Genomic DNA, 22,855 nt, shown 5'->3' with positions numbered 1-22,855 from the left:
AGCCTGACCGCCACCCGAGCGAGAGCAGCGTGTGTGACTACTGCTGTGCCTGAGGAGCGACAGGTACCCGCCTCACCCCCGCACACCTCCCCGGGCTCCCAGCATCTCCCAACTGTCCCCCTTTCCATGTAAATCTATATATTCGTCTACTAAAAATGTGTTGTACTCTAAACTTTATTTCATCCTTTAAATTGATATATTCTTTAAAATGTTAAAGGATACCCGAAGTGACATGAGATAGACATGGGTATGTACAGTGCCTAGCACACAAATAACTATGCTGTGTTCCTTTTTTTCTTTGCCTGAAAGAGGTAAATATCAGCTATGTAAGTGTCTGACTCAGTTCTGACTCAGACAGGAAGTGTTTACAGTGTGACCCTCACTGATAAGAAATTTCCCTTTTTATCTCTTTCCTGCTCTCAGAAGCCATTTTCTGCTAGGAAAGTGTTTTATAGTTGGAATTTCTTATCAGTGAGGGTCACACTGTAGTCACTTAGGACTGAGTCAGCCACTTACATACCTGATATTTAACTCGGTACTTATCCGTTAGCCGGGCGCATCCTCTAGGTGGCGACAAAACTCCACCAGAGTTACATCTTTCCCTACTATCCATGTCGGCCTGGAGGGGGAATAGTAATTAGCGCCACCTGCCGGATGCGCCCGGCTAACGGATAAGTACCTTTAACTCTTTCAGGCAGAGGAAGAAAGAAAGGAGCACAGCCTAGTTATTTGTGTGTTAGGCACTTTACATACACATGTCTATCTCATCATGTCACTTCGGGTATCCTTTAATATGAAGTAAAATGCATTAGGATGAAAAGGACCAGCGTGGTTTGAATAAAAAAAAACAAAATTTTGGTACTTATCCGTTAGCCGGGCGCATCCGGCAGGTGGCGCTAATTACTATTCCCCCTCCAGGCCGACATGGATAGTAGGGAAAGATGTAACTCTGGTGGAGTTTTGTCGCCACCTGCCGGATGCGCCCGGCTAACGGATAAGTACCAAATTTTTTCTTATGAAATCTTTATGGTATGCATGACTAGGGATGTGACGGAGGCGTGATCAAGGGCGTGGCTTAAGTGTCCCTCTTTCTCTTCTCAAAAAGTTGGGAGGTATGCCATCACCCTGTGCTCTCCCCCATTATCCGCAGACAGCAAGCCCCGCCTCCCTGTGCTCCGGCCAGCCGGTAGTGTCTGGATCAGGCTTTCTCAACCAGGGTTGCTTGAGTACTCTACACAGTGGCTCCTTAGCATTTTCACCTCATCATGGAGGAAGCACTTTATAATAGGGGGTACTATAAAAAGAAGCTCTAAGTTGGGGGATAGAATAATAATGATCACATTAATAAAAAGCACTAGGCTAAGGAGACAGTACAGTGAGTGTCAGAGTAATAGGGAGTAGTGAAATAAACCACTTCACCTCCTTTTAAAGACCATGCCTCATGCACAATATATCCAGGGGTTCCTCAGGATCAAAAGTTGTTTGCAGGGGATCCTTGAGATCCAAAAGTTATTTGCAGGGTCCCTCCAGGGTAAAAAGGTTGAGAAAGGCTAGTCTGGATGGTGTACTGGGTAAGGGCTCTGACACAGGAGACCTGGGTTCACATCTCCGCTCTGCCTGTTCAGTAAGTCAGCAACTATTCAGTTAGGAGACCTTGGGCAAGACTCCCTAACACTGCTACTGCCTATACAGCCTGCTAGTGGCTGCAGCTCTGCTGCTTTAAGGACCCATTCACACTGGGGAGATTTACGGGCGTTTTCCGAATCTCCGGCGATTACTAGCGATTTGAAAAGCGCTAGTGCAATTTATAGTGTATGACAGTGACCTCACTGCAGCGATCGCTGGAGATTTGACAGAAAACGCAGTGCATGCAGCACTTACCCACGATTTTGGAGCATTCGCGGTTCAAATGTTAAAAAATCATGATTGCTCAAAAATTGCGAAAAATGTCCAGTATAAAAATGGGGGAAAAACCCTCTGCAAAATATTTGCTATTTTGCGATCCCCGGTGTGAACGGAGCGTGAGTCCACCAGGAGAAAAGCGCAATATAAATATCCTGTGTCTTGTCTATCTGCAGTCACAGCACCCCCATCACACTGCGCTCCCACCTGCTGCACAGTGTACCTGTAGTGACGTGATACTCACCTCAGTAGAGAGAAGCTTCAGCCTCACTGCTCCAGCACTGGAACCCCCTGAAGTCCGGTGACACAGGGGCTTGTGGACGTAGCTTGGCCGCAGTGTGCAGCAGCACGGGGATCGGAATGGGCTCTGCTTCTTCCACCGATCCTGGGCAGCATCTTCTCCGTGCCACTGCGCCGTGCAGCCGAGCCTGGACCGAGCGGGTCTACGCATGTGTGGCTGTGTGCGCACCCCATCGCTGGCAGCATCTGCTCCTGCACAGTACGCTCCCGGCGATGGGGGCATGGCCGCGCATGCGCAGAGTGGCCCGGCAGGCACGACTGAAGCCAGATTACCGGGCAGGATTACAGAACAACAGAGTTGCCGGGGAGGACAGCAAGGGAGGCATCAGAGGTCATGTAGCTGGAGGAAGCCCCAGGTAAGTATCAGTTTGGCACCAGCAGGAAACCTCATAGGGAACAGTTCTCCAATCACAGTACCCTCTACAGCACAAAGTGTTGTGATTGGCCCAGTAGTGTTGGCGAGAAAGCTAGCAGTACCGCCCACCTAATGACGTTAGCTAAATTTCTCTATGAGGTTTCCTGCTGGGTCCCCTAAAGTAGACTAGAGCCATCAATTCTTTTATTTATACCATCTCAGGTTAGGTTATGTTTTGGAAGTTGAGAAATACCTTTTATGTTACATAATTTCCAACAACACATAAAGTAGATTTTTATATATAAACTAGAGGAGTTGAAGTCGGAGGCATCATAAATTGAGGAGTTGGAGTCAGAGGATTTTTGTAGTATATGTTCACAGAACTATTTATGTAGTTTTCTTATTCAACAATGAATCCCCTTTCTCCGTTTTTTCTTAATCTTGTCTCTTATATTTTCTTGCAGTTTCTGAAAGCGGCTGGCACCCCCTACTGGACGCAATGCTGCAGAGTCTCCGGACCATCTATGCCAAGCGTCTGACGCAGGGCTTGTATCCTGCCCTGAGGTTGCTGGATGGGACCGGCACACAGAAACGCTCCTATGCACCACCTGCTGGTGAGTATAGGACCTGCCAGCCTCACTCATCGCCATCTCCAGGCCGGTGGAGGCTATAGTGCCCATAGCTGCTGGGTTCCTGGTATGTGCGGCAGAATGGGGGTCTCCTCTGACACCCCCCTGTCTGAGATGCAAAGTATCGGTAGCAGGATCATAGAAGAAGTGACTCACCTCTCCAGTCTCTACGGCGATCTGCATTCTCCTGGCGTCTTGGTCTCCATGACTACAGCGCCCTCTCCTGTCACATTACCTATACTTGACTACCCATGTTGGGGTGTCTTTCTGCCTACTTATACTGGGGATCCTCTGACTATACCGAAGGCTACTACTGGTTACCTATGCTGAGGGGGGCTACCTATACTTTGTGGGCGCTACTTCTGGCTACCTATACTGGTTGGGGAGCCTCTAGCTATACTGGGGTTTACCTGAGACTATATAATACTGAAGGGATGCCTCTGGCTATCACTACTGGAGGGCTGCTTAATACCGGGGGACCCCTCTGGCTACATAAAATTGTTGTGTGAGAGAGGGGTACAAAGTTCCTTTTTTTTTTTTTTTTTTTTTTTTAAAGGGGGGGCAACCAAAACTTTTCTTTGAAGCTCCACGATTTCTAGCTATGCTGCTCCTGGCAATACATTTCGTTTTAATGTTTTTGTCGAGAAAGGCATTTTTGTCTTTTGTTCTCCTGTTCACCAGACCGAATGGTTTCTATTCAAAAATGAGGAGGAGCCAAACGTTATAGATAAGATGTTCATTTTTTCAACTACTCCAGCTTTCTACGTTCTCATACAGCAATCTCTTCCTAGACTCACCTGATTGGTGACGCTCATTTTTCCAAATTCACCAACGTCAAAAAGTTCCTTACATTCTTATACTGTACATCTTTTCCTAAACTGGCCTGATCTGTGATATGTAAGCATCACTGCCAGCACCTGATTGCGCACTTTGCTTTATCATTACAGAAAGAAAGAAGTTCTATGAACACGTCAGTATTTCTCAAGGTGAAGGTTAGTAGGTTATGCTTTGCTGTTGTCAATCTATTGGCCGCCACTGAAATCACCCAGTATATACATGCACTGAAAAGTATTGGAGGGGAAATAAAATCTAAATCTGCATGGTTTTAAAGCCTCTCTGTGGACAACATTTTAAAACTAACTTGAGAGGCATAAATGGCAGTAGCTGCAGATTGAAGCTTTAACCATTTTATCCCAATGGATGTTGGTTCTACGACCAAGAAGAAGCGGAATATAACCCTGCATTTCAACTTTGCTCTAAAACATTATTTACAGCATATTATATGCAACCAGCATTTTTTTTTACTAGACCAGCATTGGAAGGGTTACACACAGAGCTTTAAAGTTCCGTGGAGAGAAATGCAGACGCATCCGAAGTTTAGATAGATACATTTAAGTAAACACAATGTAACAAGTGAGGAATTTGACTCACTCACTCACTCACTCTCTCTCTCTCTTTCTGTGTGTCCGGGAGCTCCTGCACAGAGTGTGTGTCTTATTCCACACTTGTTACATTGTGTTTACTTAAATGTATCTATCTAAACTTCGGATGTGTCTGCATTTCTCTCCACAGAACTTTAAAGCTCTGTGTGTAACCCTTCCAATGATGGTCTAGTAAAAAAAAATGCTGGTTGCATATAATATGCTGTAAATAATGTTTTAGAGCAAAGTTGAAATGCAGGGTTATATTCCGCTTTAAGTCACCTGGATGTAGGACCTATAACCGTCCTACTGAACTTGATAGGTGCCCTGTTTACCCACAATGATCATTGTTACACAGTGATCATTGAAAGAAAGTACACAGGAAGAACATTACTTCCTGGATCGATCATGCATGTGACCCCTGTACTGCACCACTGATTGGTCAAAGAGATCATGTGATCTCTTGACCCCTGTGGCTGCAGTGGTTGGCCCAAAGGATCATGTGATCCCTTAACCAATCTGTGTTCTCCTAGTCCCTCATTGATCACCATCACTGCTGGTAACAGTGATCATTGATAAACATAGTAAGAAAACAAAAAGTTATTAAAAAAAATACTTTAAAAAAGTGTCCGCCATCACTGATAGCACTGGTTGTTAGTATGATGACATTTGTGGCCTTTTTACAAAGCCATACAGTGCATCAGGAAAGTATTCACAGCACATCACTTTTTCGACATTTTATGTTACAGCCTTATTTCAAAATGGATTAAATTCATTTTTTTTCTTCAGGATTCTACACACAACACCCCATAATGACAACATGAAAAATGTTTACTTGAGGTTTTGGCAAATTTATTAAAAACAAACATTTTTTTTAGAATTTACATGTACGGTGCTGCCCATAATTATTCATACCCCAGGCAAATTTTGACTTAGTTACTTTTATTCAACCAGCCAGTAATTTTGACAGGAAATTGCATAGGTGTCTCCCAAAAGATAAGAAGATGTACAAGAGGCATTATTGTGGGGGGAAAAAAACACATTTCTCAGCTTTTATTTACATTTGAACAAAAAGTATCCAGTCCAAAATTATTCCTACCCTTCACAAACTGTCAGAGCCTATGGAAAAATCTAAAGTTCTATACCATTCCAAATAGTCCAAGCTGTTCTAAAGCACCCTAATTACTCTGATTAATTGGGAACGGCTGTTTTAATCAACGCAATGGGTGAAAAACAGAAGCTCTCTGCAGTTGGTTTGTGGACAGTCATGGCTAAGACAAAGGAGCTTAGTGAGGACCTGTGGCTGCTCACTAGTCAGGAAAGGGCTGCAAGGCCATTTTTAAATGTTTTTAAGTTCCAGTGGCAATGTGACAGTAAAATATTTGTCTAATATCATTTGAGGGCATATTTACACTTCTCAGAAGCCAATTGGTAATCTTGCCAGTTTTAGGACCAATTATCAGATGGACTTTCCTGAATTGTTTAAGGTAGCCATACACTTATAGATTTGCAGCAGATTCGACCATCAGATAGATTTCTGTCAGATACCAGTCTAGTCAAATATGACAGGAATCTATCTGATGAGTGCCACACACTAGGAACAGATTTCCAATAGATAATCTATTGGAAATCAATCTAAATGCATTATTGGAACATTAGATCCAATGCAACTCTATGGGCCATCGATCTGCTGCCAGCAGCCGATCAACCTAGATTTTCCATCCTGTCAGATAAAATTCATCGAAATCGGCCGCAAATCGATCAATAGATTTGATAGAATCGAGTTCAGATCAATCGATTCCATAGGATCGATCGATGGCTGAAATCGACCAGTGTATGGGCCCCTTTGCACCGCTCAACACAATCTGATAATTTTGACAATGTCAATCTTATCAGTTCGCTTCTAAGTGAAGAGAGAAGGTTTGAGTATTAACCCTTCCAGTAACTTGGAAACAGGTCCTATATGTTTAGCGATTAGATTTATGTAGTGCTTAAAGAGACACTGAAGCGAGAATAATTCTCGCTTCAGAGCTCATAGTTAGCAGGGGCACGTGTGCCCCTGCTAAAACGCCGCTATCCCGCGGCTAAACGGGGGTCCCTTCACCCCCCCCGCAAAATCAACGACCAAATTGGTCGTACATTTTGCTGCTCCTAGAGGCAGGGCTAACGGCTGCAGCCCTGCCTCCAGTCGCGTCTATCAGCGGCGCATCGCCGCCTCTCCCCCGCCCCTCAGTGAAGGAAGACAGAGAGGGGCGGGTGAGAGGCGGAGATACGCGCTGACAGACGCGTGTGGGGCAGGGCTGCGGCGGTTAGCCCTGCCTCAATCCGGAAGAGATCCCCCGCTGCTCGGAGGGGATTTCGGGGGGTCAGGGACCCTCGTTTATCTGCGGGATAGCGGCGGTTTAGCAGGGGCACACATGCCCCTGCTAACTATGAGCTCTGAAGCGAGATTTATTCTCGCTTCAAAGTCTCTTTAATGCTTTCGACCATAAACGCAACTTGAATTTAATATCGCACACTTTATTTTCTGCCTACAGGGGGGTTTGAAATTAACTTGGATCGCAGGAAGTTGAGGACACCACAGGGCAAAGTTTTTGCTGTTCCCAGTGAACCCCTAGCGATCGCTGTGGCCAATGAGTGGGACAGCCAGAAGGACTTTCTGAAATTCTACACTATGCACTTGGTAAGGCACTAACCAGAAAGGCTGTCTACAGCAATACATTTGTTGTTTAACCCTCTCCACGCAAACCCCCAGCTAACTTAGATGTGGTCCTTCCTCCCCCCCCCCCCCCCCCCAAAATCAAATCTGTTATTTTACACGCAAAGCCAGGGGGTTAAATTGGGCGCAGCCATAGGGTGCAATGTTATTTGCTGGTGACATCTCGTACGTGGCCAGACGACGCGACGACATCTCGTACGTGGCCACGCGGCACGGTGGCGTCTCGTACGTGGCCACACAGTGCGGTGGCGTTTCATACGTGGCCACACAGTGCGGTGACGTCTCGTACGTGGCCACGCGCCGCGGTGACGTCTCGTACGTGGCCACATAGTGCGGTGACGTCTTATATGTGGCCACACAGTGCGGTGACATCTCGTACGTGGCCACACAGTGCGGTGACATCTCGTACGTGGCCACACAGTGCGGTGATGTCTCGTACGTGGCCACACGGCGCGGTGATGTCTCGTACGTGGCCACACAGTGCGGTGATGTCTCGTACGTGGCCACACGGCGCGGTGATGTCTCGTACGTGGCCACACAGTGCGGTGATGTCTCGTACGTGGCCACACAGTGCGGTGATGTCTCGTACGTGGCCACACAGTGCGGTGACGTCTCGTACGTGGCCACACGGCGCGGTGATGTCTCGTATGTGGCCACACAGTGCGGTGACGTCTCGTACGTGGCCACACGGCGCGGTGATGTCTCGTACGTGGCCACACAGTGCGGTGACGTCTCGTACGTGGCCACACGGCGCGGTGATGTCTCGTACGTGGCCACACAGTGCGGTGATGTCTCGTACGTGGCCACACAGTGCGGTGATGTCTCGTACGTGGCCACACGGCGCGGTGACGTCTCGTACGTGGCCACACGGCGCGGTGATGTCTCGTACGTGGCCACACAGTGCGGTGACGTCTTATATGTGGCCACACGGCGCGGTGACGTCTCGTACGTGGCCACGCGGCGCGGTGACGTCTCGTACGTGGCCACACAGTGCGGTGACGTCTTATATGTGGCCACACAGTGCGGTGACGTCTTATATGTGGCCACACAGTGCGGTGACGTCTTATATGTGGCCACACAGTGCGGTGACGTCTTATATGTGGCCACACAGCGCGGTGGCGTCTCGTATGTGGTCACACGACGCAGTGACATCTCATACGTGGCCACGCGGCGCGGTGACTTCTTGTACGTGGCCACACAGTGCGGTGACGTCTCGTACGTGGCCACATAGTGCGGTGACATCTTATATGTGGCCACACAGTGCGGTGACGTCTCGTATGTGGCCACATAGTGCGGTGACATCTTATATGTGGCCACACAGTGCGGTGACGTCTCGTATGTGGTCTCACGACGCGGTGACGTCTCGTACGTGACCAAACGCGGCGGCAACTACAAGAAACATCTGAACTCTGATTGACTGTGAAGGTTGCCACCAAGTACTAAGTCCTCCTTAGATAGGGGATCAAATACTTATTTCATTCATTACAATGAGCTCTGAGGCACTGAGGGGGTTGTGGGGGCTTCTTGTGTAGTTATTGTGTCTCTCCCAGATACAATAAACCTTCCATTACAATTATAGACTGCTCATTTCTTGTTCAGAGGGCAAGCAAGCCAAATCAGCAGGGAATCAAATACTTACACGCCATATACACGAGATGTGACATTTGTGTACAGTGTTACTGTTACCTATAATTCCATAACAGCTGCTAAATCCATTCTTGCTTTTCTGTGATCTGCAGACCACGCTATGTAACACGGCTCTGGATAACCCGACTCTGAGGGATAAGGAGCAGCTGATCAGAGCTTCCCTAAAGTTCCTGGAAACAGACACCATCTGGTGAGTGTCCATCACTGCATGGAAGGAAGACAATGGCTTTATTCAGTCCAATCGTGGCCAACTGTCTCCAGCAGGGAGGTGTGGTCTGGAACAGGGAGTGAGCAGGTGTCAGCCTCTAGCAGGGAGGTGTGGTCTGGAGCAGGGAGTGAGCAAGCAGCTGTCAGCCTCTAGCAGGGAGGTGTGGTCTGGAGCAGGGAGTGAGCAGGCAGCTGTCAGCCTCTAGCAGGGAGGTGTGGTCTGGAACAGGGAGTGAGCAGGCAGCTGTCAGCCTCTAGCAGGGAGGTGTGGTCTGGAACGGGGAGTGAGCAGGCAGCTGTCAGCCTCTAGCAGGGAGGTGTGGCCTGAAACAGGGAGTGAGCAGGCAGCTGTCAGCCTCCAGCAGGGAGGTGTGGCCTGGAACCAGGAGTGAGCAGGCAGCTTTCAGCCTCTAGCAGGGAGGTGTGGTCTGGAACGGGGAGTGAGCAGGCAGCTGTCAGTCTCCAGCAGGGAGGTGTGGCCTGGAACCAGGAGTGAGCAGGCAGCTTTCAGCCTCTAGCAGGGAGGTGTGGTCTGGAACGGGGAGTGAGCAGGCAGCTGTCAGTCTCCAGCAGGGAGGTGTGATCTGGAACGGGGAGGGGGCAGGCAGCTGTCAGTCTCCAGCAGGGAGGTGTGGTCTGCAGCAGGGAGTGAGCAGGCAGCTGTCAGCCTCTAGCAGGGAGGTGTGATCTGGAACGGGGAGGGGGCAGGCAGCTGTCAGCCTCTAGCAGGGAGGTGTGGTCTGGAACGGGGAGTGAGCAGGCAGCTGTCAGCCTCTAGCAGGGAGGTGTGGCCTGGAACCGGGAGTGAGCAGGGAGGTGTGGTCTGGAACGGGGAGTGAGTAGCCAGCTGTCAGCCTCCAGCAGGGAGGTGTGGCCTGGAACCAGGAGTAGTGAGCAGGCAGCTGTCAGCCTCTAGCAGGGAGGTGTGGTCTGGAACGGGGAGGGGGCAGGCAGCTGTCAGCCTCTAGCAGGGAGGTGTGGCCTGGAACCAGGAGTGAGCAGGCAGCTGTCAGCCTCTAGCAGGGAGGTGTGGTCTGGAACGGGGAGGGGGCAGGCAGCTGTCAGTCTCCAGCAGGGAGGTGTGGTCTGCAGCAGGGAGTGAGCAGGCAGCTGTCAGCCTCTAGCAGGGAGGTGTGATCTGGAACGGGGAGGGGGCAGGCAGCTGTCAGCCTCTAGCAGGGAGGTGTGGTCTGGAACGGGGAGTGAGCAGGCAGCTGTCAGCCTCTAGCAGGGAGGTGTGGCCTGGAACCGGGAGTGAGCAGGGAGGTGTGGTCTGGAACGGGGAGTGAGTAGCCAGCTGTCAGCCTCCAGCAGGGAGGTGTGGCCTGGAACCAGGAGTAGTGAGCAGGCAGCTGTCAGCCTCTAGCAGGGAGGTGTGGTCTGGAACAGGGAGTGAGCAGGCAGCTGTCAGCCTCTAGCAGGGAGGTGTGGTCTGGAACAGGGAGGGGGCAGGCAGCTGTCAGCCTCTAGCAGGGAGGTGTGGCCTGGAACCAGGAGTGAGCAGGCAGCTGTCAGCCTCTAGCAGGGAGGTGTGGTCTGGAACGGGGAGTGAGCAGGCAGCTGTCAGTCTCCAGCAGGGAGGTGTGATCTGGAACAGGGAGTGAGCAGGCAGCTGTCAGCCTCCAGCAGGGAGGTGTGGTCTGGAGCAGGGAGTGAGCAGGCAGCTGTCAGTCTCCAGCAGGAAAGTGTGATCTGGAACAGGGAGTGAGCAGGCAGCTGTCAGCCTCCAGCAGGGAGGTGTGGTCTGGAGCAGGGAGTGAGCAGGCTGCTGTCAGTCTCCAGCAGGGAGGTGTGGCCTGGAACCAGGAGTGAGCAGGCAGCTGTCAGCCTCCAGCAGGGAGGTGTGGTCTGGAACAGGGAGTGAGCAGGCAGCTGTCAGCCTCCAGCAGGGAGGTGTGGTCTGCAACAGGAAGTGAGCAGGCAGCTGTCAGCCTCTAGCAGGGAGGTGTGGTCTGGAACAGGGAGTGAGCAGGCAGCTTTCAGCCTCTAGCAGGGAGGTGTGGTCTGGAACGGGGAGTGAGCAGGCAGCTGTCAGCCTCTAGCAGGGAGGTGTGGTCTGGAACGGGGAGGGAGCAGGCAGCTGTCAGCCTCTAGCAGGGAGGCGTGGCCTGGAACCGGGAGTGAGCAGGGAGGTGTGGTCTGGAGCAGGGAGTGAGCAGGCAGCTGTCAGCCTCTAGCAGGGAGGTGTGGTCTGGAACGGGGAGTGAGCAGGCAGCTGTCAGCCTCTAGCAGGGAGGTGTGGTCTGGAACGGGGAGTGAGCAGGCAGCTGTCAGCCTCCAGCAGGGAGGTGTGATCTGGAACAGGGAGTGAGCAGGCAGCTGTCAGTCTCCAGCAGGAAAGTGTGATCTGGAACAGGGAGTGAGCAGGCAGCTGTCAGCCTCCAGCAGGGAGGAGTGGCCTTGAACCAGGAGTGAGCAGGCAGCTGTCAGCCTCCAGCAGGGAGGGGTGGTCTGGAGCAGGAAGCTGTCAGTCTCCAGCAGGGAGGTGTGGCCTGGAACCAGGAGTGAGCAGGCAGCTGTCAGCCTCCAGCAGGGAGGGGTGGTCTGGAACAGGGAGTGAGCAGGCAGCTGTCAGCCTCTAGCAGGGAGGTGTGGCCTGGAACCAGGAGTGAGCAGGCAGCTGTCAGCCTCCAGCAGGGAGGTGTGGTCTGGAACGGGGAGTGAGCAGGCAGCTGTCAGCCTCTAGCAGGGAGGTGTGGTCTGGAACGGGGAGTGAGCAGGCAGCTGTCAGCCTCTAGCAGGGAGGTGTGGTCTGGAACGGGGAGTGAGCAGGCAGCTGTCAGCCTCTAGCAGGGAGGTGTGGTCTGGAACAGGGAGTGAGCAGGCAGCTGTAGGTCGCCGAGAAATAGACGATCCATGTATTGGCACTTTTATTTAAAAAAACCTTAAAGTACCACTATCACGAAAAATGGTGCATATTCTTAAGAAGTACATTTCCCTGAGTAATATGCACTGTATATTACTTTTCTCCTATGTTGTCACTTACAGTAGGTAGTTGAAATCTAACAGATCTGACAGGTTTTGGACAAGCCCAACTCCTCATGGGGGATTCTCAGTATTTCTATTCATTTTCACTATAGCACCCCCTGTAAAGGACCTATATAAGGATGTTGGACGGCTGCCCCACTCGCTTGCTCACTATTTTGGCCTTTGAAACAAGCAACTGCCATTGAATAAGCACTTTTGAATATAAAAAAAAATAAACCCTGAGAAACCTCCATGAGGAGGTGGACTAATCAGATTTTTACTGTAAGTGACAGCAACATAGGCGAAAAGCAATTTATAGTGCATTTTACTGGGTAATAAACATTTACATTTATGCAGATTATACACATGCATTTTACATTTACAGTTTTTAACTGTAGTGGTCCTTTAAAGAGAAACTCCGACCAAGAATTGAACTTCATCCCAATCAGTAGCTGATACCCCCTTTTACATGAGAAATTTATTCCTTTTCACAAACGGATCATCAGGGGGCGCTGTATGGCTGATATTGTGGTGAAACCCCTCCCACAGCGTGATGCCAGCGCCTTACAGCACTAAGGTACTGACATCACACAGCGGGAGCCTTGTTGCATTGTGGGAAATAACAGCTGTTTCCAACTGCCCAAAAAAGCAAGCAGCATCTCCTTCCAGTGACATCACCTGCCAGCAGTAACTAAAAACTTATGGGAGTGGGTGGGTTTTGGACTGCCAGAGAGCCTTAACCCTGTGTGGCAGTCAAGGATTCGGAGGAGGAACTGTAGGCTTGTCACATGACCCTAATAACCTTTGCAAAGAAACTTATACAGTCAAGGCATGTTTGTTTCGATCCACAGAGCCCCTCCCATGATAAAGGGAAATGCATTATTCGATTAATCTGTTCACACCTTTACTCACGTGGACAAACAAGATCTTCTCTTCTCAATAGGCTTCCTTTCTCTTCATCTCTAACTAATCGTCAGTTTCCCAGTAAATCCGGATCTCTTCAGTCATGATATATTGCTTTGCCATGAGGACTGAAGCTGAGCTAAAAACTCCTGTTTCACAAATCTGGCTTCACTGAAAAATGCATGGAAAGCTGTCAATGTGGCTTGTAACAGGTCCTCTTTGTCTCTCAGTTACAGAGTGGAGGAGCCTCCGGGGCTTGTGGAGCTTCAGAAGAATGAATGGGATCCGGTGCTGGACTGGGCTGAAAAGAGGTGAGGGGAGGGGACTCAAGGAGGGGAGGTGGCGCGAGGAGGGGAGGTGGCGCGAGGAGGGGAGGTGGCGCGAGGAGGGGAGGTGGCACGAGGAGGGGAGGGGACGCGAGGAGGGGAGGTGACGAGGGGAGGTGGCACGAGGAGGGGAGGAGACGCAAGGAGGGGAGGAGACGCGAGGAGGGTAGGAGACGTGAGGAGGGGAGGAGACGCGAGGAGGGGAGATGGCGCGAGGAGGGGAGGTGACGAGGGGAGGGGACACGAGGAGGGGAGGTAAAGCGAGGACGGGATGTGATGAGGGGAGGTAAAGCGAGGAGGGGATGTGATGAGGGGAGGGGAGGTGACACAAGGAGGTGGCACAAGGAGGGGAGGTGACGCGAGGAGGGGAGGTGACGCGAGGAGGGGAGGAGACACGAGGAGGGGAGGTGACAGGGTCGTCATTACATACATGTCTATATGTTTATATTCCCTTACACCTAACTAAGCCCCAGTGGGTCATTTTAACCACCCCAGTGGAATAATAAGTAAACCTGAGGGAGGGCAAGAATCAAACATTAGATACATAGGACATACACTAGCGCAGTGATCTGCAAACTTAGCTCTCCAGCTGTTTAAGGGGAACTGAAGTGAGAGGTATACGGAGGCTGCCATATTTATTTCCTTTTAATCAATACCAGTTACCTGGCAGCCCTGCTGGTCTATTTCTCTGCAGTAGTATCTGAATCACACCAGAAACAAGCATGCAGCTAGTCTTGTCAGATCTGTCTGAAACACCCGATCTGCTGCATGCTTGTTCAGGGGCTATGTCTAATAGTATTAGAGGCAGAGGATCAGCAGGGCTGCTAGGTGACTGGTATTGCTTAAAAGGAAATAAACATGGCAGCCTCCATATACCTCTCTCTTCAGTTCCCCTTTAAGGAACTACAGGTCCCACAATGCATTTGCCTGTGAATCATGACTGTGGCTGTCAGACTCCCGCAATACATTGTGGGACTTGTAGTTCCTTAACAGCTGGAGAGCCAAGTTTGAAGAACACTGCACTAGCATGATAGACGGCTGAAAGCAAACCTGAAGCGCATAAAAAACCTAATTGTATGTGTAGTATGGATACTGAATAGAACACTGGTAGCAAAGAAGAGTCTCATTTTTATTTTCAGTTATATAGCTTTTTTTGCTTCTTCTTTTTTTAAATAAAAACTTAGTAATAATGACCCTTTGAATTCCCCTGCAGTAAAGCCTTATCCTGCCTGATTTAAGTGCTTCAGAAAACAGGACTGTATTCGACCAAGTTGGGTGGGAGAGCTCAGAGAAGCTCTTTTGCATAGATAACTTATTTAACTCTTCCTGTACTGGAAATCAGTATGATATTCTTTTCTTTGCTACTAATGTTCTATTAGCTGTACTACACATACAATTCATTATCTCATTATCTCAAGTTTTTTTTTTGCTTCAGATTTGCTTCAATCTGGACAGAGACTCTAATGTATCGTACACCTGTGTTACATTTTTCCACAATTATGAAAAACTGATTGAAAACTCATTGGCCACTCAAAATCAACTTCTATTGATAAAAACTTCAAATTCAATCAAGTTTCTCGCTCAAATCAAAGGGGAAAAAAAAACTTTCGGTTTTTCTGTACAACCGATTCTTTTTGATTTGCCAAATAATTGGATCTTTTTTATTGCATCGTGTGTGGCCACCATTAGGGTGTATGCACACATCCCAATTTGATTGCCACTTCCATGTAGTACGAGAGCTTACTTACACCATCTGCTCATAGTATTCAAAATCTGTCGGCCCCCTCGGAGTACATAATCCTGTGTCTCCCACTGGAGCAAAGGGCCTCAACAAATGTGTGCCACCGGATTCTGTCCTGGGCGATTTTTATTTTTTCCCCTCGGAGTACATGGAAGAAGTAAAATTCTTTTCCAATCAAAATTGGATGTGTACACCCTTTAGACTCGAGTCGGTGCCGCGCCCCCACAGGTACACCACTTCAGAACAATAAGGAGAATAGTTGGAGACGGCACACCAAAGGCTGAAATAATGCTGTGTATTGGTGCACAATGAGGTCACAACATGTTCTGAGCGGAGCCCTTCCTTAGGTGATCGGCAATCCAATGTATCAGCACACCACTCCAAATTAATCACGCTCCTTTATTGAGCCGTGTATGTCCGCAAGGATAATCAGCCGACAATTGTTTCGGGGGACGCGCAGGGTCACCACACGCCTTGATAAAGGAGGACCCTGCGCGGCCCCCCGAAACAATTGTCGGCTGATTAACCTATTTTGGTTCCTGGACGTAGAAACTACGTCCAGGAACTATGTGCGCTACCGCGGCCGATCACGCGCGCTCCCGGCCCGCGGTTCGTTAGCCAGGCAATCAATGAATCGGGCTATGGTGCCCGATCACTGATTCCTCTCCCCCGCTGAAAAAGCGACAGCTTCTCTCGGAAGCTGCGCCTTTTCTGGCTGTTCCCTCCCCGATGCGTCACTCTAAGCGTGTGTTACGCTTAGAGTGACGTCATGTAAACAAACTCATGGCCGCCATCTTGTGGCCAAAAAGTAAAACTACAACAAAAAGTGAAAAAAATGTAAATCAACACACAATTACATTAAAAAAATATGGTTTACATCCCACCCTCCCAAAAATACCCAAATAAAATGTTTAATATAAAAAAAACAAAAACATTACAATAAAAAAAAAATGTAAATATTTACCTAAGGGTCTAAACTTTTTAAATATCAATGTAAAGATGAAATATTTCTAAATTTTTTATTTTAAACTTGTAAATAGTGATAGATGCAAAACGGAAAAAATGCACCTTTATTTCCAAATAAAATATTGTCGCCATACATTGTGATAGGGACATAATTTTAACGGTGTAATAACCGGGACATATGGGCAAATACAATACGTGAGTTTTAATTATGGAGGCATGTATTATTTTAAAACTATAATGGCTGAAAACTGAGAAATAATGCATTTTTTCCGTTTTTTTTCTTATTCTTCCTGTTAAAATGTATTTACAGTAAAGTGGCTCTTAGCAAAATGTACCCCCCAAAGAAAGCCTAATTGATGGCGGAAAAAACAAGATATAGATCAGTGCATTGTGATAAGTAGTGATAAAGTTATAGGCTAATGAATGGGAGGTGAACATTGCTCAAGTGAAAACGACGGAACGCGAATGGGTTATCCTTGTGGACATACATGGCTCAATAACAGAGCGTGAATAGTCTGGAGTGGTGTGCTGATACATTGGATTGCTGATTTGAACGAGACATTGCCTATGTCACAGTATCAAGCACCCAGCATTTTTTGACGGAGTGCCCTACCACAACCCTTTGATGGCTTCCTTAGGTGATGTCTGGACACATGAGGGAGGGTTCCACCCAAAACATGTTGTGACTTTATTGTTCTCTGATACACGGCATGATTGCAAGCCTTTGGCATGCTGTCTCCAGTAATTATTTCCTGTTTCTATAACACCTGCATCTTCCTCAGCGCTGTACAGAGAATATAGTCTTGTCACATAACTGTCCTCAGAGGGGCTCACAATCTAATTCCTGCCATAGTCATATGTCTGTATCGTGTAGTGTATGTATCGTAGTCTAGGGTCAATTTAGGGAAAACCAATTAATGTATCTGTATGGGTTTGGGACATGAGAGGAAACCATAGTGCCCGGAGGAAACCCACACAGACATGGGGAGAACAAACAAACTCAATGCAGATAGTGCCCTGGCTGGGATTTGAGCCGGGGATCCAACCAGGGGCTGCAAGGTGAGATCGCTAACCACTACGGCACTCTGCTGCTTAGTTATTGTACCTACTACACAATCTCAGGCCTGCCACATCTTCTCAGTGCGCTCCAGCATCACAGTACATTCAGGAATGCTTGCTACAAGCAATGGTCATTCTTCATGTGTAGCTGGAGCTACTAGAAGTCCCAACATTGATGTCCAGTCCAGCTGCTGAGACCTGCATCTTCCGTCTTCCTGTTTCAGGTACAACGTAGTGATTGGTTCCTCCACCAGTATCCTGGGACCCTCCATTCCACCAGAGACCAGAGAGACCTTTCACCGACACCTGGCCTCCTACAATTCCTGGGCATTGTTAGGTCAGTAAGCGCTCTTCACACGCTGGCATGGTCTCGCGTACAAGTGAATGAATAGACTAGAAATCATCACCTAGTGCCGCCTGATCAAAATGCAGCTACAATTCAAGAGTCGCATGTCCCCTGACTGCTTACTGTTTTCTCTTATATTCCCATCGCCAGCTTGGCTGAATGTTGGCAAAAGACTTTGGGGGAAAAAGGCTAAAATCAGAAAGAAAGGGCAGAAGAGGAGCCGTCTGAGTGTAGCAATACCACTGCTAAATAATTTAGGAATACTATAAAGTGGACCTGAACTCAGAACTTCCTGTCTGCTCTAAAAGATACACAACAGCATAATAAGGATTAAACAAAAAACATTTCTTTGTTACAGCTGATACAAATCCTAAAATAAATCTGCACAGTTTCTACTTCCTGATTCATGGAAGCAGACATATTGTTTACAGCCTGTGCTTTCAAATGGGCTTGTCTGCCATCTCTGCCATGGCATGTGACACAGGGGAGAGATTAGATTACAACTAGTGATTAGGCACAAATGAGGGGGAATTAAACATTTCTGTTATGTTTTCCTTGTGTCCTGTGCAAGAGTTCAGGTCCACTGTAACCAGTTGCTAGCTGGTTGAGCAGCAGGCAGTGCCCAGTGTCTCTGGTCCTGGGTGGAGGTTAGACTGATTACTGATTAATAAGCTGATGTTCCCCTTGTTGCTTTTCTCACAGGCATTGAGTTTATAACCGTTCAGCTGAAATCTATGATCCTGTCTTTGGCTCTGATAGACCGCCTCCTGACCGTGGAGAGGGCGGTGCTTCTGTCGCGCTTGGAGGAGGAGTATCAGGTATATGGCCTCTCTCATCATCTGCCTCCCTACAGGTCTTCCTAAAGCTATAGGACCACTATAACAAAAACATGGTAAAATGCACCATAAATTACCCTTTTCCCATATTCCTGTCACTTACAAGGGGCAGTAACCATCTGACAGGTTTTAAAATAGTTCATCTCCTCATGTGTTATTCTCAATATCTTCCTTATTCTTTACAAAGGCACTCCCTAGAAAAGATCCATACAGAGATGTTGACCAGCCTCTTTACTCGCTTTCACACTGTGCTGGCAGTTGGATTGATCAACTGCTATACTGGGCATATTTTTGAAAATAAACAATGAGAATCCCCCATGAGGAGACTACCAAGTCCAAAATCTGTCAGATCTGATTCTCACTAGCTATTGTAATTGACAGCAACATAAGAAAAAAATACATATATAGTGCATTTTACCATGGAACAAATGTACATTTTAAGGATAAGCGTACAGATGCATCTTACGTTTTTCCAGGTTTTTTTTTGTGATACTGGTTGTCAGCTATGATCATAAAATGTATGTTACTTTTAGGGTGTTTTCCACTAGAAGCATTTTATGATCTCATTCTGGTCTGAAAAATGCTAGATGGCCACACACGATACAATAAAATGATCCGATTTTACGGCAATTCGATAAAAACAATCGGATCTTGAAAATCGAAAGCTTTTTTTTTTCATTCGACTGAAAAATTCGATCGGATTTCCCGTTTTTTTTTCGATTTTTATCTATCCGGAATACCAGATATTTTTCTTCGATTTCTCTAAAGATTGTATGGTGTGTGTTAGATTGTCAATTTATTAATATACACACCCTAGCAATTTTCTCAGATTCCAATCATTTTTATCATAATTGGGGAAAAATTGAACATAGGTGTGTGGTACATTGGTCATATTTTTGAAATGTTACAATCAGTCAGAAAAATTGATTGCAATTCTTACATTGAACAGATAATTAACAAAATTGTATGGTGTGTGTGGCCACCTTTAGACTAATGCAAATCGCATGGGAACATTTCCATGCATGTGATTTCCGCCCATGCGCAAAGGCCGGTCCTGCTGCATTTTTCTTTCATTTGCACTTGTGTAAAAAAGTATAGGAGACCAGGTAAGTTGCATAGTAATTGTGGTGCTATATCTTTTGCAAGCAGGCAATTCAGATTTTATTCCTGCTTGTTTTCCTTTCTCTTGTCACAATGTTACAATGGAAAATGGCCCCCTACATAATATGGATCCATCGGGGAGAAGTTTGCTCCAGGTGTCTGTTCAGAAAGCACTTCATTTCTACAGTACAGGGAGTCCCCGACTTAAGAACGACCTGCTGATACTTGGCCCACCGATCCTATCATGTTGTGAGAGGAGGAAAGAGAGTATATTGCAGAGTATAGCTTCACTCACCTCCGCACTGGAGTCCCAGCGATGTACAACCGTCCTCTCTGCTTGCTGTAGTGCCCGGCATCTCCTAATGCATGTTGCAAATGTTCAAACAAATGCATTCACAGATTCACTCATCCAGGCACAACTGTTATCCCTACAGCTAAGTTAAAAGCCGGGGTTTTTAGTTCACAGAGGAATGCATTCTTATGCTTAGTCACCTATACTGCGCAGAAGTACCCGGTAAACATAGGTGTCCTAAACTCTGGCCCTGTAACATGCATAGTGCAGACACGCAAACACATTCATTGCATCAAACCTATCAATGGATTAGGAGCACACATCCTAACTTCCTCTCCTGGGAAAGACAGTGCATCTTACCAATCGCACAAGGGAGCTAATGTTATGTGTCCATGTGCACCATGCGCATACACCAGCATAAGCTGTCTGCATGCTGACAAACATACAGGGGAAGGGGGGAGTGCACCGAATTGGACCCTAGCCACAGGGGTCAATGATAAGAATAAACATACATATATCCAGGCACATCGCCTCTAGTTAGGACATTAAATAAGTTATTAAGGAAAGGGAGGTGCTGAAGGGGGTGTGGCTAGAAAACAGCAACTTTTTAACTTAGCTGTAGGGATAACAGTTGTGCCTGGATGAGTGAATCTGTGAATGCATTTGTTTGAACATTTGCATGTGAGAGTGCGAAGGGTTAACAGATTTTTTGCTGTTTTCTAGCCACTGGAGGCAAAAGGGGGCACAGAAGCAGGGACAGGGATGGCACAGTGGGGGCAGAGATTGTACAGATGGGGACACTGGAGGCACAGGGGGGCACAGAAGGAGGTACAGGGGACAGGGTTGGCGCAGTGTTTTAACTTATGGACATATTCAGGCTAAGAAGGAACCCACAGTCCCTATCGTTCATATATTTTCTCATATTCATACATTCACATACATCATATCCACATTGACTTCTACTAGTTCATTTTATTTTACACTGTATATATAAATATATTTGATATTACATTAAAATCCCTTTACAGTGAACTCCAAGGGACCAGGAAAGGTAGATTACTGTGGGGTTGATTCACTATAACAAATAGCGTGCCTTATCAGAGTTAGCATGCCTTATCAGTTAGCGTGCCTTATCAGAGTTAGCGTGCCTTATCAGAGTTGGCGTGCCTTATCAGAGTTGGCGTTCCTTTTCAGAGTAGCATAGCGAGCACTACGAACTTAAGCCTGCTAATTGGCAATGACAAGATCTCCACTCGTCCTGCCCTGAGCCCCTGCAGGTCCAATCACTTTAAAGGACATTATCCCTGCACTTTTATTGGCCCAATAGGATGCCTGTCAAGTGACAGGCATCCTATTGGGCCAATCAAAGTGCCCTGATAAGGCACAGTAACTCTGATAAAGCACACTATTTGTTATAGTGAATAAACCCCTTTACTATAACGAGAGTCTACTGTATTCCATACATTATTTATTTTACTCTACCACTTATTCTACAGCCATACACACAATGTCATCCTTAGTCAGCTGTTATCTACTAATACCCCTTACATCTACAATTTCTAATTTGCAAACCTACTATTCCCATCCCGTGACCTGCGGGTGCCCAACAGGCAGCAGTTTTCTAGCAGTATCTTGCATTTGAGGTGATTTGGAAGCCAGTGCAGAGATTTATAGAGGAGAGCAGTGGATTTCTGTAGTCAAGGCGAGAAATAATGAGCCCATGTCCAGAATAGGACCGTGATGGAATGGCTTATAGGCACGGTAAAGCCTTTTTTAGGATACAGGAAGGCCGGCTAGGGGTGGAAAGACTATCTGAATACAAATGGTATTAGTATTGTAAGCCGAAAGAGGAAGTTACTTTGCCAAAGGAGGAAATGTTGAGAGGAGGCCCTGTGACTGAGCCTTGTGGTACACCGAGTTGAAGAGGCCCTGTGACTGAGCCTTGTGGTACGCCGAGTTGATGTGGTAATGGGAAAAAAATCATCACGGAAACATGTGATTAGGTAAATAAGAGGGGAACTAAAATTCACACGTACCGGTAGATTAAAGATTCTGGAGAAGAAAAGCGGTCAACGGCATCAAGTCCAAAAGAAAGATCCTGATTAATATTCCAGAAAATGAAATGGCTAAGTAGGATTGACTGAAAACTGAAACTCATTTTCATTGTGTTTTTTTTTCTGTTTCCCAATGGCAGATCCAGCGCTGGGGGAACGTGGAGTGGGCGCACGATTATGATTTGCACGAGTTGCGTTCACGTACAGCCGCAGCTACCTTATTCGTTCACCTTTGCTGTTCAAGCTCAACTGTGAAGCACAAACTGCTGCAGGACTGATTCTGAGCCCAACCCCTGAGTCCCCGGACCAGAAGCTAAACTGCTGCAGGACTGATTCTGAGCCCCACCCCCGAGTCCCCGGACCAGAAGCTAAACTGCTGCAGGACTGATTCTGAGCCCCACCCCCGAGTCCCCGGACCAGAAGCTAAACTGCTGCAGGACTGATTCTGAGCCCCACCCCCGAGTGACCGGACGCTAAACTGCTGCAGAACTGATTCTGAGCCCCACCCCCGAGTACCCGGACCGGAAACACAAACTGCTGCAGGACTGATTCCAATGCCCCTGACTACCACCCCTCCCCCCGGAGTACCCGGACCAGAAGCTAAACTGCTGCAGGACTGATTCTGAGGGTCCCCCAGTACCCAGACCGGTGTCTCGCATCAGAGAGGAAAAATACTCTCAATTCAGACATCAAGAACTGCTAAGTATTGCCACGTAATGGTTGTCCACGGCTTTTCCATCCCCCTTTTGTGGCTGCGTGTGACACGTTTTCCTGTCACCATGTTCCTGTAACTTGCTAAGTCATCTGCCTGCATCGGGGTGAAGAGTTTGCTTTTTTATTATTATTATTATTCTTATTGACATTTTTTTAAGAGTATTGTATGAAAATTGTATTATGGCTTCCTAATAGAAGCATGTGAAACCAAAAAGTCTAGAAGTTTGTTTTTTTAAAGAGACTTCGTAACAAAAATTTTAGCAGTATTTCTCCTATCCTACAAGTTCCTAAGGTTGTTCCATTGTGTTCTGGCTTACTGCAGCACTTTCTACTTACACCATCTCTGTAATAAATCAGCTTATCTTTCCCC

At 47.5% G+C, this 22,855-nt stretch overlaps 1 protein-coding gene across 1 annotated transcript; it reads left to right on the top strand.

The window, feature by feature from the left end:
• Positions 1 to 48: 48 nt before the first annotated feature.
• Positions 49 to 22,855, top strand: ATPAF2 (ATP synthase mitochondrial F1 complex assembly factor 2). The gene is made up of 9 exons (XM_068243554.1): positions 49 to 128; positions 3,022 to 3,171; positions 4,134 to 4,178; positions 7,145 to 7,290; positions 9,066 to 9,163; positions 13,281 to 13,361; positions 17,367 to 17,479; positions 18,191 to 18,306; positions 21,912 to 22,855. The coding sequence occupies exons 2-9, from the start codon at positions 3,057 to 3,059 to the stop codon at positions 22,047 to 22,049; spliced, it is 852 nt and encodes a 283-aa protein (XP_068099655.1). The 5' UTR covers positions 49 to 128; positions 3,022 to 3,056; the 3' UTR covers positions 22,050 to 22,855.

Source organism: Hyperolius riggenbachi, chromosome 7 (genome assembly GCF_040937935.1).
Source record: "Hyperolius riggenbachi isolate aHypRig1 chromosome 7, aHypRig1.pri, whole genome shotgun sequence".
In the NCBI taxonomy this organism is placed as follows: domain Eukaryota; kingdom Metazoa; phylum Chordata; class Amphibia; order Anura; family Hyperoliidae; genus Hyperolius; species Hyperolius riggenbachi.
Note: the sequence above shows the minus strand (reverse complement) of the source record. Positions and strands in the feature narration are given on the sequence as shown.